The sequence below is a fragment of the Oryctolagus cuniculus genome, chromosome 9, assembly GCF_964237555.1.
Source record: "Oryctolagus cuniculus chromosome 9, mOryCun1.1, whole genome shotgun sequence".
NCBI lineage: Eukaryota > Metazoa > Chordata > Mammalia > Lagomorpha > Leporidae > Oryctolagus > Oryctolagus cuniculus.
The window spans coordinates 99,572,434-99,591,113 of record NC_091440.1 but is presented as its reverse complement, the minus strand read 5'-3'; the positions used below and the strand labels follow the sequence as shown (position 1 = coordinate 99,591,113).

The 18,680-nt window shown below is 40.8% G+C and overlaps 1 protein-coding gene across 6 annotated transcripts in view; it reads right to left on the bottom strand.

Annotated features, from left to right (window-relative positions):
* Nucleotides 1–18,680, bottom strand: part of ADIPOR2 (adiponectin receptor 2) — a 104,613-nt gene that overhangs the window by 19,860 nt on the left and 66,073 nt on the right. For all 6 annotated transcript variants that reach the window (XM_017343434.3, XM_070049276.1, XM_017343435.3 and 3 more), the window contains one exon: nt 7,039–7,158. In XM_017343434.3, the coding sequence (XP_017198923.1) occupies nt 7,039–7,158 (120 nt within the window). The remainder of the gene's footprint in view (nt 1–7,038; nt 7,159–18,680) is intronic.

The window sequence follows — 18,680 nt, the reverse complement described above, 5'->3', positions numbered from 1 at the left end:
ATCCTCCCATTAGCTGTTTAAATTTAAAGTTTCATTTGCTTTATTCTTTGCTCTCAGTTCACAAAGGGAGACAAAAAGTTAAGTCCACTATGGAACCCCCACTGATTTATAATCAGTAAAATTCCCTAAAGGTTCACATATTACATGTGCAACCCTGAGTGATTTCTTCACATCAAATTTGCTTTTTGAAGTACAAAATGTACCTACTATGTCCCTTTGTGCTAATCCTTCTGAAATAGTGATCACTAGAATGGACTTATCCTGCTTGTTCTTTTTTGTCATAAATTTTCAAACACTGATGAAAATTTCCAGGACTCTATGTATATCCATAAATGCTAGTCTTGATAGATATGTCTGTGTTCAATTATAATGTTCTCTTCTCATCCCCTGGTGCAATGTATAGTATTCTAATTTAATTGGCCTCAGTTATTTTTAGCACCATTATAAATGTAAACCTAAATTTAGTTTTCAGGAACTAAGACCATGTGCATAAAAAGTTCAGTTTCTGAGCAGGCCTAGCAATTGAGATGCTGGTTACTACACTCGGGTCTCATAGTGGAGTATCTGGGTTGAAGTCCCAGCTCCTCTCCTGACTCCAGCTTTCTGCTGATACAGACTCTGGGAGACAAGTTATAGCGCAAGTGGCTGGGTTGCTGCCACTAACATGGGAGATTTGAATTGAGTTAGGTCTTTGGGCAGACAGCATGGAATCACAGGACTATTTGGGATTTAGTGCCAGGCTGATAAAACTCAGCACTGAACAGATTCTAACAGTTCCTGTCCCCAGGCCAATCCTGCAGACAGAGCCTCTGAACCTGCCTCAGGGCCCGGCAGAGTTCTGTGGCCCTGGCTTAGCAGTCTTCCAGTAGCTGATAGGCACAGGACTGGGCAGTGAGCTCACTGCAGCAGCAGAGACCACAGCAGGTTGAGCTTTGGTCCTACCCCCAGGTTTCAGTGGTCTTGGTGGCCTGAGAGCTCTGGATATGATCTAGCATTATGGCATTCGTGGACTCAGAATAAGGAGTCTGAGCCTACTACAAGTTCAGGAAGAGGCTTGCAGGACTTGAAAACCCCTTTTTAGGCACTTCCCCGGTTCATTCTGAACAATACATCAACAACAGATTTAGGGCAAATTGAGTTTAAGGAGTAAAAACATACCAATAGCAGACCTGTAGCAAATCATGATTTAGGGTGCTTTCTATCTGGTGCTGAAATAGCAGAAGTGTCCATAGGCTTAGAGAAAACAGACTGCTTAGCATCACTAGAAAGATAACCACAAATGAAGCCAGATCACTGTAACTAATTATTCAAGCACAATGTTGGACACCAACATGCATCAAGAACTTTCATGGAGTAAAAAAAAAAGGGGGGGGAGCGCAAAATAAATGCCAGAAAACAACTTATCTAGAATTTGAAATTTCCAAATGATTGAATGATGATTTCAAAATAGCTACTTTGAGGAAACTCAAGAGAACACAGAAAAACAACTCAATATAGGATAGCATGAAAAGAGCAAATATTCAGATATTAGGATTTGAATCCCTCTTAAGAGAGATTTGAGAATATCACAGCAGTAGAAAGCATATTCAAAGAGATAATGACAGAAAATATCCCAAATCTAGAGAAAGATACAATTATCCAGGTATAGAAACTTCAAAGGTTGCTAGTCAAATTCAACCCCACGTCTACCCCCTGCTTGGAGTCAAGTTCTCCAAAAGAGGATTCTCAAAGCTGCAAGAGAAAAGCAGCAAATACTGCCAATTCACCTGACCACAGAATTCTCAGCAAAAACCTCACAAGCCAAGAAAAGAGTAAGATGAGACCTTCACAGCACTGCCGGGAAGAAGCTGCCAGCCAAAAACACCATGTCCAGCACAACTATCCTTCAGCTATGAGGGAGAGACAAAAACATTCCTAGACAAACGAAAGCTCAGAGAATCTATCACCACCAAACTTGTGTTACAAGACATGAAAGAGACACTAACAAGTAATAAGAAACTATCAGAAGGTAGAAAATTCACTGGTAAGGTTAACTATGCAAATTTAATTCACCTCTAAGACACAAACAGACTGAAAGTCAAAGGATGGAAGAAGATATTCCATGCAAGTGAAATCCAAAACAAATAAGGAACCGCCATATTTCTGTCAGATAGAACAGATTTTTAAACAAAAAGCAATAGAAGAGACCAGGAATGTCATTATATAATGATAAAGGGCTCAATTCAGTAAGAGGAAATAACCCTTATATATATGTATGTGCCCAACACTGGAGCATTTGGATACCTAAAGCAAATATTAAAACAGACCAAAAAGGAGAGAAAGATTCCAATACAATTAAGAGTAGGGTACTTTTAACACCCACTTTCAGGAACAGACAATACTCTATACACAAAGTCAAAAAAGAACCAGCAGAATTAAATTGCACCCTAGATCAACTGGACCTAACAAACATCTATAGAACTTTCTATCCAACAGCTACAGAATACATATTCTCAACAGCACGTGGAACATTTTCTGGGACAGATCATGATAGGTCACAGAACAAGTCTCAACAAATTTAAAATAACAGAAATCATATCAAGGATCTTTTCTGACCTCAATGTAGATAGGAACCAGTAATAAGAAAAGCTTCAGAAACCACACAAATACATGGAAATTAAACTTACTCTTGAACAATCAATAGAGGGAAAAAATTACAAATTTCTTTAAACAAATGAAAACAGAAATACAACATACCAAAACCTGTGGGATATGACAGAAGCAAGATTAAGCAGGTGGTTTACAGCAACCAAGGGAGCCATCAAAAAAAACTCACAAAGATCTCAAACAACTTAACCACTGCAGTCCATGAACTAAAAAAACAAAAAGATCAAATCCAAATTTGGAAAAAAATAATAAAACTCACAGCACAAATAAGTAACACAGATACTAAAAAACAAACAAATCAATGAAACAAACAGCTGGTTCTTTGAAAAGATAAACAGCCCAAAAAATAGCTAGCCCAAGGGGAAAAAAAATAACTCAAATTAAATAAGAGACCAAAATGGAGACATTACAACTTACACTACAGAACTACAAAAGACTGTTAGAGTACTATGAATAATTATATATCAACAAATTTGAAACTTAGAAGAAATGGACAAATTCTTAGACACATATACCTTACCAAGACTGAAACACGAAGAACAGAATATCTAAACAGACTAAAGAATAGCAAGATTGACTCAGCAACAAAAAAATGTCTTACCAGAGCCCAGGAACAGATGGCTTCACTGCTGAATTCTACCAAACATTTAAAGAATTAACATTACTCCTTCTTGAATTATTTTTTAAAAAAATAAAGAGGAGGGAATTTTTTCAAATTTATCTGAGACCAGCACTACCTTGATAACAAAAATTGAGCAAGTACACAACAACAAAAAGAAAATTACAAGCCAATACCCTTGATGAACACAGATGCAAAAATCCTCAACAAAATACTAGCAAATCAAATCCAATTGCACATTAAAAAAGATGGTTCACCATGATCAAGCAGGGTTCATCCCAGGAATGCAAGGATGACTCAACATATGGAATAAACATGACAAACCATATCAACATAATGAAGGACAAAAACCCATGACCATCTCAATAGAAGCAACAAAGGATTTTGGTAAAATTCAACATCCCTTCATGATAAAACTCAGAACAAATTAGGTCAGAATATATCTCAAGGGGGAGCCAGCATTGTGGCAAAACAGGTTAAGCTACTTCCTGCAACACTGGCATTCCCAAACAGGCGGCCTATTCCAGTCCTTGCTGCTCCACTTCTGATCCAGTCCCCTGTGAATGTGCCTAGGAAAGCAGTGAGATGGCCCAAGGCTTTAGGTCCTGCAATCATGTGGGAGATGCAGATGCAGTTCCAGGTTCCTGGCTTCAGCCTGGCCCAGCCCTCGATGTTGCAGACATCTAGGGAGTGAACCAGCAGATTCAAGAGTATGCTCAGTCTCCCTCCCTCCCTCCCTCTCTCTCTCTCTCCCTCCCTGCCTCCTTCTCTCTCTCTTTGAAATAAATAAATCTCTAAAACAAAAACTGTTAGGAGAAAACACAGGGGTAGGGGTAGCTGCTGTGGTGTAGTGGGTAAAGCCACCACCTGCAGCACCAGCATCCCATTTGGGTGTGCTTCAAAGTCCTGACTGCTCCACTTCTGACCTAGCTCCCTGATTACACACCTGGGAAAACAGTGGAAGACAGCCCAAATACTTGTGCCACGACAACCACATGGGAGACCCAGAAGAAGCTCCTGGCTTCAGATCAGCCCAGCTCAGCCCAGCTCTGGCCATTGCAGCCATTTGTGGAGTGAATCAAAGGATGGAAGATCTCTCTCTGCCTCACCCCCTGCCCGGTAACTCTGACTTTCAAACAAACAAACAAATAAACAAAACATGGGGGAAACAACTCAGGACATTGGAATGGGCAATGATTTTCTAGATCAGACTTCAAAAGCACAGTAAACAAAAGCTTTTGCACAGCAAAGAAAACAATCAACATAGTGAAGAGACAACCTACAGGATGGGAGAAAATATTTGTAACTATACACTTGACAAGGGGTTAATAATCAGAAAACATAAGGAACCTAAACAACTAAATAACAAAAACAAACACCACCAACAAATAATCCAGTAGAGCTAAATATACTTTTCTCAAAGGAAGTCACAGAACTGACCAACAGGTTCATGAAAAAATGTTCAACATTTACTTTTAAAAAAAGATTTAAGCATTTGAAAGACAGAGTTAGAGGGGCGGGGGCGGGGGGGAGGGTGTCCATCTGCTGGTTCACTCCACAAATGACAGCAATGGCCAGAGCTGGGCCAGGCCAAGGTTAGGAGCTTCATCTGGGTCTCCCACAGGGGTGGCTGGGGCCTAAGAACTTGGGCTTTCAGTGCTTTCTCAGGCACATTAGCAGGGAGCTGAATGGGAGGTTCAGCAGCTAGGATTTGAACCAGAGCCCATATGGGATGCCAGCAGCCCAGGCGGCAGCTTTATCTGCTACGCCACAACAACAGCCCCTCAAGATTACTTATAATCAGAGAAATGGAAATGAAAATTAAGGTACCACCTTAATCCAGTAAGATTGGCAATTATCAAAAAGACAAAAGGGGCTGGCAGGGGCCAGCACTATGGCACAGTAGGTAAAAGCCACTGCCTGCAGTGCTGGCATCCCATAAGGATGCCAGTTCAAGTCCCAGCTGCTCCACTTCTGATCCAGCTCTCTGCTATGGCCTGGGAAAGCAGTAGAGGATGGCCCAAATCCTTGGGCCCCTGCACCTGCGTGGGAGACCCAGAGGAAGCTCCTGGCTCCTGGCTTCGGACTGGTGCAGCTCTGGCCATTGCGGTCATCTGGGGAGTGAAAAAGCAGATGGAAGGGATACCCTTCTCTCTCCTTCCCGTTCTCTTGTAACTCTTTCAAATTAAATAAATAAATCTTTTAAAAACAAAAAAACTCTAAAAAACTGGATTTGGGAAGCTTTTTACTATAAAGAAATGTTAAATGCTTGACAGGATATTTTGCCCTCAGTAGATACTATAAAATGTACACATGAAATGAAATAGCACATGGTACTCCACTAATAAACATAATGTTTTTATCTTTTAAGTTTTATTTGAAAGTCTAGTCTCATAAAACCCAAGAAAAGCTAAATGTCACAAAAATTCCTCTCTAAACAATCTAGAGATCTCCCAAAATGTTTACCAAATGAATTTACATACATGCACATTGACTCTCATATATGAACTTTAGTTCCTATCTGAAAGGGCCCTGATTGATCTGATTAGTCATCAAGTGCCTATGCGTTTACTAATGTCCTTATTTTCTAAAAGCAAGGAACCTGAATTCTACTATCATTTTAGAAATAAATATACTGGGGCCGGTGCTATGGCATCATGTGTAACGTCACCAGCCTGTGGCAACAGCATCACATATGGGTGCCAGTTCAAGTCCCAGCTGCTCCACTTCTGATCCAGCTCCCTGCTAACGCACCTAGGAAAGCAAAAGAAGATGGCCCAAGTATTTGGGCCCCGGCACCTACAAGGGAGACTCGGAAGAAGTTCCTGGCTTTGGCTTCAGATCGGCCCAGCCCAGCTCTGGCCATTGCAGTCATTTGGGGAGTGAAACAGCTGATGGAAGATCTCTCTCTCTCTCTCTTTCCCTCTTGCTCTCTCTGTAACTCTGCTTTTCAAATAAATAAATCAATCTTCTTAAAAAAAGAAAGAAATACACCACAGAATCAGACATTAAATGGGAAGAAACATCTTTTAGAGACAGAAATTACACCAGTTAAAGAGATCAGACGAGTGAAAATTGGGAAATTTCTATCTTAATAGCAGCTTGATTACCCAGGGAAGCCCTAGAAAAATACATTTGTCATCACAGTCAAATAGCAGAATACTGAATGCTATTTTACAATTTCTAAGCATCAGTCATTCCCAATTTTGCTTCATCTTGTCCTATCAACATTTACTCTGTTAACATATATCAGGAAAGCTTTGTTTCTCAATTGGATATTCTAGTTTTTTATAAGAATTTCATCATGGGGGTCAGTGTTGTGGTGCAGAGGATTAAACCACTGCCTGTGATACTTACATCCCAGCTGCTCCAATTCTGACCCTGCTTTCAGCTGATGCACCTAGGAAAGCAGTGGAGGATGGCACAAGCGCTTGGATCCCTGCCACCCACGTGGGAGACCCAGATAGAGTTCTGGGCTCTGTGTTTCATCTTGGTCCAGTCCTAGCCATTGTGGCCATTTGGGGAGTGAACCAGCAGATAGATCTCTCTCCCTCCCTCCCTTCCTCTCCCCTCCTTGTCTCTTTTTAATTCTGCCTTCCAAATAAAAAAAAATCTTAAAAAAAAAAAAAAAGTCATGAAACTTCCTCTGCTCATTTTGCCACAAATTTCACCCAAAGGAAACCAAAGGCTATAGTTCTACTACTCTTTTTAAAGGTTTCTGATTGGGATGGCTACATATACAGCAGGAAACTGACAATAAAGTGCCACCTTACCTTACAAACAAACTCTTCCATTCTTTCCATAGCATGATGGGCTTGTAGGAGAGGGGACATTCCCATAAACCCCTCATCTTCCTGGGAAACATCATCATTGCACTCATGTTCCTCAGAGCTCTGCAAGGCAACCAGAGAAACAGTCAAGGACAGAGAATGAGAACCAAATGACACAATCAATATAATTTTCTTGCAAGATCATAATGAAATTATCTTGATGTCAAAACAAGATCTCAGTATCAACAATATAGTAAGTAAAGTCAGCTTATTACACAGTTCTCAGTAATAAAAATGAGCAAGAGTTTCCAATTTCTCCTATTGATAAAGGCAAGGCAGGGAGTTAAGGACTCCTAACACTGAAGCCATGTGGACCACCTAAATCCCACCACCTTCCATGCCAATTTAATAGGCTTGAAGATTCACACCTCACCATGCAGTAAGTGTCACTTCCATCACACACCAGACACCTTCCTGGAGATCAACATGTATACTGCAGCACCATCACAAACCCTGCCCTCCTTCAGATTTTCAATCAAGTCTTGTCCTGAACCCCAACTCTTAGACTTTAAAAAAGATTATCCCAGCCTGGGTAGGGGTAATTCTCCCTCTTGAAGCTTCTAGCACTCGCATGGGCCCCGGTGTGTACTACCCTTCTGCCTTTGAACATATCCCGCTTTTCTGTTCACTTGATCTATGTCTCCCAGTTGTATCCTTTAAAACAAAACAAAAAAATATTTATTGGGGATAGAGCTGTGGTATACAGGCTAAGCCTCTCCCTGCGGCACCAGCATCCCACAAAGGCACTGGTTCTTGTCCCAGCTGCTCCTCTTCCAATCCAGCTCTCAGCTTATGCCTGGGAAAGCAGAGGAAGATGGCCCAAGTGCTTGGGCCCTGCACCCGAATGGGAGACCCAGAGGAAGCTCCTTGGCTCCTGGCTTCCGATTAGCTCAGCTCGGTCGTTGTGGCCATCTGGGGAGTGAACCGATGGCTTCGGCCTGGCCCAGTCCTGACCAATGCAGCCATTTGGGAAGTGAACCAGAGGATGGAAGACCTTTCTCTCTGTCTCTCCCTCTCTCTGTCTATAACTCTACCTCTCAAATAAATAAAATCTTAAAAAAAAAAAAAAAAAGGAAGAAGTATCTTCATGGAACACAGTACATAAAGTTGAGAAAACATCCCACCTGGCACATAAAATAAGTAATTTGCTCTGGTGCAAAAGAAGAAAAGAAAAACATTTATTAAATTTTTAAGAAATGCTTCATTTAAAACACACACACACACACACACACACACAAAGAAATACCTTATATAGATCATCTAACTTAACCCTGGTGCATCAGCAGGGAGCTAGATTGGAAATGGAGCAGCTGGGACCGGCACCTATATAGGATGCTGGCACTGTAGGCAGCAGCTTAACCTGATACACCACAAAACTAGTCCGATAAGTATTCTTTTATTCATTTAACATAGAAGTTAAATAAGGTGTTCAAGGTTAAAACTAGTAAAATGGAAAAGTCAAAAACCAAAAATTCACCATCTTTCCAAATTCTTAAAGAAATTTAATTTGCAGAAAAGGAACAAGAAGTGACAATCTGGTAACATCTTACAGGTTATACCACTAAAATAAAAAATTCTGCTTCCATACCAAGTTCCATAACAGTTTAGACAGAATGAGACTGAAAAGAGCAAGGAAGTGGGACTAAGGCCACGAGAAGGCTTATTACCACGCACTACGCCTGGTTCTGCCGTCAACACTGACAGACCTTCTCTGCAGGTCTCTTAACCTTTTTTTTTTTTTTGACAGAGTGGACAGTGAGAGAGAGAGACAGAGAGAAAGGTCTTCCTTTTGCCGTTGGTTCACCCTCCAATGGCCGCCACGGCTAGTGCGCTGCGGCCGGCGCACCACGCTGATCCGAAGGCAGGAGCCAGGTGCTTCTCCTGGTCTCCCATGGGGTGCAGGGCCCAAGTACTTGGGCCATCCTCCACTGCACTCCCGGGCCACAGCAGAGAGCTGGCCTGGAAGAGGGGCAACCGGGACAGAATCCAGCGCCCCGACCAGGACTAGAACCCGGTGTGCCAGCGCTGCTAGGTGGAGGATTAGCCTAGTGAGCCGCCTCTCTTAACCTCTTACGCCTCATTTTTCTCATTTATTTCTAAAAGGAAGAATTTAAACAATCTCTGTATTTTTTTTACACCTCCAAAATTTCTGTGATTTTTTAATTTAACAAGTAATGAGAACTGTAATACCCTATTTAAGCAAGAGTCTGCTAAAGAATACTGCTGGGCCAGCACATCCCAAATGGCTGCCAATTCAAGCCCTGGCTACTCCACTTCTGATCCAGCTCCTTGCTAACACACCTGGGAAAGCAGTGGAAGACAGTCCATGTGCTTGGGCCCCTATTATCTACATGGGAAACCCAGATGGAATACAAGGATCCTGGCTTCGGACTAGTCACTGTGGCCATTTGGGGAGTGAACCAGCAGATGGGAGAGATCTCTCTCTCTCTCACTTGCTCTGTCTCTCCCTCTCTAATTCTGCCTTTCAAATAAGTAAGCAAAAATTAAAAAAAATAAAAAATAAAAGCTCTGCTAACATGATTTCATGAAGAAATGAATTGATCCTCCACTCCTGACCAGAAAGGTAATAGTAAAAATGAACAGGCAGAGGTGAAAAGGGAATCTATCCAAACACTCTGAATTCTGAATTTGAACATAACATTTGAAATTCTGAGATTTTAAGAGCCCACAATATAAGATACTGACTTATGCAGCATATGAAATATGTGACACATCCAACCTATCTTCGTCTATTAAAAAAGCTACCTTGAATCTGCCTCTCCACTACTGCTACCAGTAAGACACACTCACGGGGCCAGTGTTGTGGTGTAATGAGTTATAAGCTGCTGCCTGCAATACTGGCATCCTGGAGCTCCGGTCTGAGTCATGCCTGCTCTGCTTCCAATACAGCTGGGGAGGGTAGTGGAAGGTAGGTCCAAGAACTCGGCCCCTGGCCACCCATGTGGGAAACTCAGGTGGAGCTCTGGTTCAGCCTGTACCAGCCATGGGGAGTGAACCAGCAGATGGAAGATCTTGGTCAACTCCATCATTTCATCATTAGTCATCTCCATTATTTATTCTTTCAAATAAATAAAAAATGTAAAAAACACCGTCATCCTTGTTTACCTAAAACTTAACCTATCTTTCAATGCCTAGCCCATCATATTTCCTGTTTAAAACCCTTCCCTAACTACCGTAGCCTCTAACTCTTCCAAATAAATTTTAAAAACTTAAAAAATAAAAATAAAAGGCAGGGGTGGGGTGAAATCCTTAAGCTTAATCCAATTATGTGGTATAGAGGTAGGGCCTTTTCGAGGTGATTAGATCAGATTAGGCTGTTAGGTGCGGCTCCCATAATTCAATCTTGGTGAATTATAAGTCACACACAGACAACTCCATTCTCTGTGTCTTGCCATGTAATTCCATCAGCAGAGGATGAACCAACGGGGTCTGCTCAGTCTTGGACTGTAAACTTCCAGAACTGTGATTCAAAATACATCTTTTCTTTATAAAGTTAGGTTGCCTCAAATATTCCATTATAGTGACAACAAACTAATGTAAGGCAACAATTTGAGATGATCAGCACTTACTTTAAAATATAAAATTATATATAATAGCTCAAATATTTATACATATACAACATGTATTTTCTTTTTCACAAAGAGAAACAAAGGGACTCAATCTTTATTCTCATACAAGTAACTTGTATTACCAGTTTTAAAGCTACAAAGAAGGCCGGCGCCGCGGCTCACTAGGCTAATCCTCCACCTTGTGGCACTGGCACACCGGGTTCTAGTCCCGGTCGGGGTGCCGGATTCTGTCCCGGTTGCCCCTCTTCCAGGCCAGCTCTCTGCTGTGGCCAAGGAGTGCAGTGGAGGATGGCCCAAGTACTTGGGCCCTGCACCCCATGGGAGACCAGGAGAAGCACCTGGCTCCTGCCATCGGATCAGCGCGGTGCGCCGGCCGCAGCGCTCCAGCCGTGGCAGCCATTGGAGGGTGAACCAACGGCAAAGGAAGACCTTTCTCTCTGTCTCTCTCTCTCACTGTCCACTCTGCCTGTCAAAAAAATAAAATAAATAAATAAATAAATAAAAAGCTACAAAGAAACACATAAACAGAATCATAGTTAAATGCTTCCTGAAGAAACTGCAGTCTGAAATATCAGTGAGATTACTTACAATTAGTGATTCTAAATACCAGATCTAATGTAACTGGATTCAAAGAGAATTACTGATAGTAAAGGTAAGCTAGCCTCACTAGTGAAAGAAAAGGACATTTCACACATTTAACCTCCAGTTTCAGACGTAGGTAAGGAAAAATAAAAATCGGTGTCTTCTGCAATAGGTACTCAGTACTACATGCATCTAGAAGAAAAACAGTTCTAGGAAGGATGACACTATGTTCTCAGCAGTGCTAATACATGTTTAGTGAAAGAAAGAAGTATATATAGAATGTAGGATGTATGCTAGCAGGAGCCAATAACACTTTTTATTCATTCATCAAACCTGTACTAAATATGTTTTAGGAAAAGGAAGTTTTTTTAAAATGATTAAGACTGAATTTTGACTGACACATTTTGTATTACATAGTCTCTAAACATTAGTTTCTATAAAATGCAAAATGGCTGTAACAATACTATACCTACATTGCTGATCTGACACATCTGTCTGATGAGTAAAGATAATGAATTAAAAAGTCTATAGGCCCAGGAGTATGAAAGTGATAAATAAGTAACAGCCCTGATGATGATGATGATGATGATGATGATGACGACGACGACGACGACGACGACGATGACGACGGACTAGGTTCTGAGTACATTAAGGTAGGTATCACAATCTAATGAAGACACGTGTGTATATACACGACTACAGCAAGTAACTAAAGAAATTAAGAATAGGGTATGATGCAAAGAGAAGACAATTAACTCTGGCACTTTAGGGAATTTTTCAGAAAGGCACTATCTGAACCAAGCCCTGAAAAATGTTTGAGTTCACCAACAAGACACACCAGGGAGAAGGCACAAGAGGAAAGGAGGTAGCATGTATTCAAAAACACAGAGGAAAGGGGCATAACACAAAAGAATGCTGTGGTTTTGTATGGCTGGGGCAAAAAATAAATGTGATGTAGGGCTTAAAAAAAATAAATATGGAAACCCAAATGACCATGAAAAGAAGAAGGGATAAAGTATGGCATATACTTACAACAGAGTATTACCCAGTCATAAAGAGTGGTGAAGTTCTGATTCATGCTACTACACAGATAAACTTTGAAAACGGTATGCTACGTAAACTATGTCAAACCTGAAAAGACAAATATTCTAGAATTACACTTACATGAATATCTAGAATAGGCAAATCCACAGAGACAGAAAATAGATCTGAGGTTACCAGGTACTGGTAGGAAGAAGAAATGAGGAGTTATTCTTTAATAGTCACAGAGTTTCCCTTTGAAGTGACGAAATTTTGGAAATACTAGAAATGGTTGCAAAACACTGAAATACACTTAATGCTAGTTAACTTAAGCTTGCAAGTAGTTAAAATAGCAACACACATACACATACATTTATATTTTATATATGCTTTATATATTTTACCACAAGAAAGAGTTTTTAAAAAGGAGGTGGAGGTGGTGGTAAAAAGGTCCACAGCAGCATTATTCGTAAGTCAGAAAGCAGAAACAACCCAACTGTGTATCAGGCAGATAATGAACAAGTGTGACATCTTTCTATAACCAAATGCTTAATCTAATAAAAAGTACTACTCACATACAAAACATGGATGAGTAACAAAAACATGCCAAATATAAGAAGCCAAACCTAACAGCTTGTACTTTAAGACTTCATTTATGTTAAGTTCCAAAACAAGCAAAAATAAATCTATAGTAGCAGGAGTCAGAACAGTGGTTACCCCTGGGAATGAGGGTGAAGTGGGAGCAGATGTCTAGGAAAAGAACATGAGAAAAGTTTCTGAAGTGATGAAAATGATACGGCTTCAATCTGTGATAGGCATACAAAGCTACTTCAAAAAGTTCACGGAGGGCAACTCAGCAGTTTAGATGCCTGAAGCCACATCAGAGTGCCTGGGTTTGAGTCTCAGCTTTGCTTCTGATTCCAGCTTCCTGGTAATGAGGACCCTGGGTGGCAGCAGGTGATGGTTCAGATGGCTGGGTCCCTGCCACCCACATGGGAGACCTGGATTCAGCCTGGACCAGCCCTAACTCTTAGAGGCATTTGGGTAGTGAACCAGTAGATGTAGAATTATTGTCTCTGTCTCCCTGCCTCTCAAATCAAACACACACACACGCATAGATATCAGGAGGAATGGAATTAGATTTTTTGTTATTTTTAAAAATCTGATTCACTATGTAAATAGTGACTTCAATATTTGATGGTATTTAAGTTATCCCTCAATAACATGCTTTCTAAAAGGGGGTTGGGTAGTGTAGTTAGGTAGGAACCAGCTTGTTAAAGGCTTTGTCTTGTAGGTAAAGCTGAGCATTTAAAGAATGTGAGGTTAGGACAGCAGAACATTATTAAATTTGCATTTATAAACTATTACTCTGGCAAGAGTAGGAAGGTCAGGGTGAAAAGAAACAGGAGAAAAATCAGGTAACAAAATACTTAAATATTCCAAACCAATGGTTCTGAACTAGGGACAATTCACCACTCCCTCTGCACCAAGGGGTTGTGTGGCAATATCTGGAGTCATTTTTATTTATTGCAGTGGGGAGTGTGCTACTGGCATCTAGTGGATAGGGGCTAAGATGTTAAATATCTTGCAATGCACAGCATAGCCCCTCAAACAATTATCTGGTTAAAATGTCAACTGGAATGATCTAAGGAAATGATCTATGCACTTCAAATTATGTATGCCACAGGACAAAAGTATGTGATCCCGTCAGAAAAAAAAACCGCATTCTTTAGACTGAAGATGATATTAACAAGGGAGCTGCGTACCCAGTGTTACCAGTGTCTGCTACCACATTACAGATCAGGGAGGAACCTGAAGCTAAATGATTTGAAATGTCACATATCTAAAAAATGCCACAGTCAGAAATTCAACTTATATCCACATATGTAGTTCCAAAGTTCATGCTCTATCTATTGTATTCACATTGTTTTCTATTTATAAAACTGTTCAATTTGGGGACTAATAGATATTTAACCCAGAGACCAAAACAAATATAGGCAAGTGCTGCTTGAAACAGTAGTGTGGGACAGTAAACTGACTGTGCAAACCAAAACCACACAAAGCAATCTTAACTACCAATGGGGAAAATGACTATTCCATGACCCTAAAAAGTTTTGGAACATTTAATGTATAAAAGTCTAAGAAATGTCAGTTTTAGATGTATTGGGAAATTTAAAAATTGTTAAAAGTGGCATTTATGGGGCCGGTGCTGTGGCTCAGCGGGTTAAAGCCCCGGCCTGAAGCGCCGGCATCCCATATGGGCGCCAGTTCTGGTCCCGGCTGTTCCTCTTCTAATCCAGCTCTCTGCTATGGCCTGGGAAAAGCAGTAAAAGATGGCCCAAGTGCTTGGGCCCCTGCACCTATGTGGAAGACCCAGGGGAAGCCCTGGCTCCTGGCTCCGGATCGGCTCAGCTCTGGCCATTGCGGCCATCTAGGGAGTGAACCAGCGGATGGAAGACCTCTCTGTCTCTACCTCTCTCTGTAACTCTTTCAAATAAATAAAACTAAACATTTTTTTAAAAAGTAGTATTTATTTGTATGCTGTAATTTAAAATGAAAACATTGAAAATTAAGAATTAAAAAAACTCAGGAGTAGCTTGAACATCAGGATTAACTTAAACTGTGTTTGCCTTTCTCATATGGTACTAAGGAAATCTTTTTTTTTATTTTTATTTATTTATGTTTTTTAAATTAAGAGGCAGAGACAAGGAGAAAGCACGTGACCACTGATTCACTCTCCAAATGCCTGCAAAGGTCAGGGCCACAACCAGGAGCCATGAATGCAATTCAGGTCTCCTACAGAGATGGCAGGGACCCAAATACTTCAGCCATCACTGCTGCTTCCTGGGTTCTGCACTGGCAAGAAGCTGGAGTCAGGACAAAAACTCATATACTTCAGGGGTCGGCGCTGTGGCATAGCAGGTAAAGCCGCCACCTGCAGTGGAAGCATCCCCTAAGGGTACAGGTTCGAGTCCTGGCTGCTCCACTTCCAATTCAGCTCTCTGCTATGGCCTGGAAAAGAATAGAAGATGGCCCAAGTCCTTGGGCTCCTGTACCCATGTGGGAGACCTGGAGGAGCCTTCTGGCTCCTGATCAGTGGCTGCTCCCAGCCGTTGCAGCCAACTGGGGTGTGAACCAGTGGATGGAAGACCTCTCTCTCTGCCTCTCCTTCTCTGTAACTCTTCTAAATAAATAAATCTTTAAAAAAAAAAAAAAAAAAGAAGAAAAACTTAATTTACTTCAATGTGGGGTGTGGTTTTCCTAGCTGGTAGGCTAAATGCTGGCTCTGGAACATCTTTTCTATGCCCCAGCAAACTGTCATACTTCTAAGTTTGGATCAGCTTTCAATATTTTTTTCTTTGCACGTTCAAGTCATTAAAATACTGAGACTTTTCTTATTGTGACTTTTCTGCTAGCATCACTGTCTCTGGACATCTTTTTTCTATCATAAACTCAGCTCTTTTATGTCAACAAGTCTGTCTTCACTAGATTCCTGTCTGCTTATCTAGAATCTCTTAAGTACCAGCTAGCAGTGTCAACACTCCCAGAGATGGCTGTGACTCCATGTACATCTGATTTTATTTTCCTCTTCAGTATCATCCCTTTAACTGGTTTGTTTGTTGCCCAAGTTCTTATCCATTTTGGCAAAAGATCACTTAAATTTATTAGTGGGAGACAAGGAAGCAACACAACTATACACTTTGTTGTCTGTGGATTAACTGAAAATCAGACGTGCAATAATCAATCTCTGAGACTTGTGACATGATTGGCAGTTGAATACAATGTATACATCTACTATTTTTATAACCTATAGACTGAAAAGCTAGCAGGAAGGTTTTGCACTTTATGCAATTGCCTACCATAAACAAACCATAACGGAAATTTGAATCATACTGTTGAGGGGCTAGTGTTCATTTTTTACAATTGCCCTTTTCACATAAAATGGTGCCTCTAAAAAGCTCATCTCAGTTCAACAGAATGTTAACCTACCTGTAAGGCAAGAATCTCACTGTAGGTAACATTTCTATGATTTGCAACTACATCCAGCTTATCAGTACTTGTTAATAAATATAATCAACAGTAATAATTTTATCTTTAATGAACCTGTGTGTTATAAGGCAGACTATAATAACACCAGTGGTCAGACATATATACTTCAGTAAAGATTAATACTTTCATCCATCCCAACACGTCAGCAAGATTGCAGAATACTTGGAAAAGAATGTTTCTTTCAGAAGTGTACAATATTAATAAGTATGTTCATATATAAAGTATTATCCCCAACTGTCACCTTCCTATATGTGATATTCACAAGTGTTTCCTCAAATAACAAATGCCTAAAATGCGAGGCCATAATTAGTTATTTACTATGTTCAAACATTACGGAGTTGCAAATCAGGGACCCACATAGCGTGGGGGGTGGTAAAAGCAGTTCCCTACATAAGTGTTTAACAAGTAGGAATAAGGCGGTAGAGCTAAACACAGGGATGCAACACAGAAATAGAAAAAACCTTACCTAAAGTACACAAGCAAGTTTACAGTTACGACATACACTGATGACTTGGTTGGCCTGTTAGGCATTATATTTAAAAAAGTCTCTGGGGCCAGCATCCCATATGGGCACTGGTTCAGGTCCTGACTCTCCACTTACAATCCAGCTCTCTGCTATAGCCTGGGAAAGCAGTACAAGATGGCCCAAGTCCTTGGGTCCCTGCAACCACATAGGAGACCTGGAAGAAGCTCCTGGCTCCTGATCAGTGCAGCTCTGGCCATTGTGGCCAAATGGGGAGTTAACGAGCAGATGGAAGACCTCTCCCTCTCTCTGTTCTCCTTCTCTCTGTGTAACTCTTTCAAATAAATAAATAAATCTTTAAAATAAAAGTCTCTATTTTTCCATATTATTTCCAAAAATATTACATCATGAATAGATTTTCTATTTCAACTTCCCATCTAGCAGTCACTAAGTCACAGTCTCCAAAGATCTTTCAACAATAAATTTTATCTAAATTAGGATGACTGACAAGTGTTAAATACATATCATGTTCTGCTTCTATTGCCAAACCTCTCACTATACTCTTATCAAAATAAATTATCAAGAGAAACAGGACACTGTAAAAGGTTAAACAATTAAAACTAAAGTTGTCAAGAATAAGGGCATAAAACAATTTTCCAGGGTTTTCTATTAATAAACAACTATATTTAAACTTAAAGAGATTAATGCTTTCAAGTAAGTATAAAGACATTTTAAATTCCCTTGTAACATTCAAGAAGGTTCAACTGTGAGAAGAGTTAGAAATGTTGGCTGTATTTTAAATCATAACGCCATCTGACTTTGCTGTCTATCCAAAAAGCAATGTAAAATGACAATTTTCGGGGCCAACATTGTGATGTAGCAGGTAAAGCCGCCACCTGCAATGCCAGAATCCCATATGGGCACCAGTTTGAGTCTTGGCTGCTCCACTTCCAATTCAGCTCCCTGCTAATGCAACTGGGAAACAAGAGAAGATGGTCCAAGTCCTTAGGCCACTCCACTCACATGGGAGACCAAGAGAAGTTCCTGGTTCCTGGCCTCTGGCTTCAGTCTGGCCTAGCCTTGGCAGATGCAGCCATCTGGGGAGTAAGCCACTGGATGGACATCTCTCTGCTTCTCCTTCTCTCTAACTCTACCTTTCAAATAAAACAGATCTTTTAAAAAATGACAATTTTCTACAGTATATTTTACCTCTGAAAAAACAAAACCATAATGATTAAGATCAGAGGCACAGGGCCAGCATCGTCACATAGTAGGCTAAGCCTCCACCTGCGGTGCCAGCATCCCATACGGGTGCCATATGGGCGCCAGTTTGTGTCCCGGCTGCTCCACTTTCAGCTCTCTGTTAATGGCCTGGGAAAGCAGTGGAAGACTGCCCAAGTCTCTGGGCCCCTGCAACCGCGTGGGAGACCCAGAGGAAGCTTTTGGCTTCTGGTTTTCGATCTGCACAGCTCTGGCCATCGCGGCCATCTGGGGAGTGACCCAGTGGATGGAAGACCCCTCCCTCCCTCTCTCTCTCCCTGTCTGTAACTCTGCCTGTCAAATAAATAAATAAAATCTTAAAAAAAAAAAAGAAAGAAAGGGACTTTAGATAAATCTAATATAAAAATGATTCACGAACCTGGAAGTTTATCTGTTTTAGCCCAACTCAGCCTTATTCAATTTAACAAATATTACTAAGTTGATTAAAATTAAGATGAATAAAATATAGTCTCTGTCTTCCATGGGCTTACAATCTAATATGGAGTTGAATTAGCCATATTAATGACTATTATAGGAATAAGGAATAGCTAGTCCAAACACAGGACTGTGGAACTGTTCTGCCTAAAGAACAGAATTTGAGGAAGGTGAGAAAAAGGGGG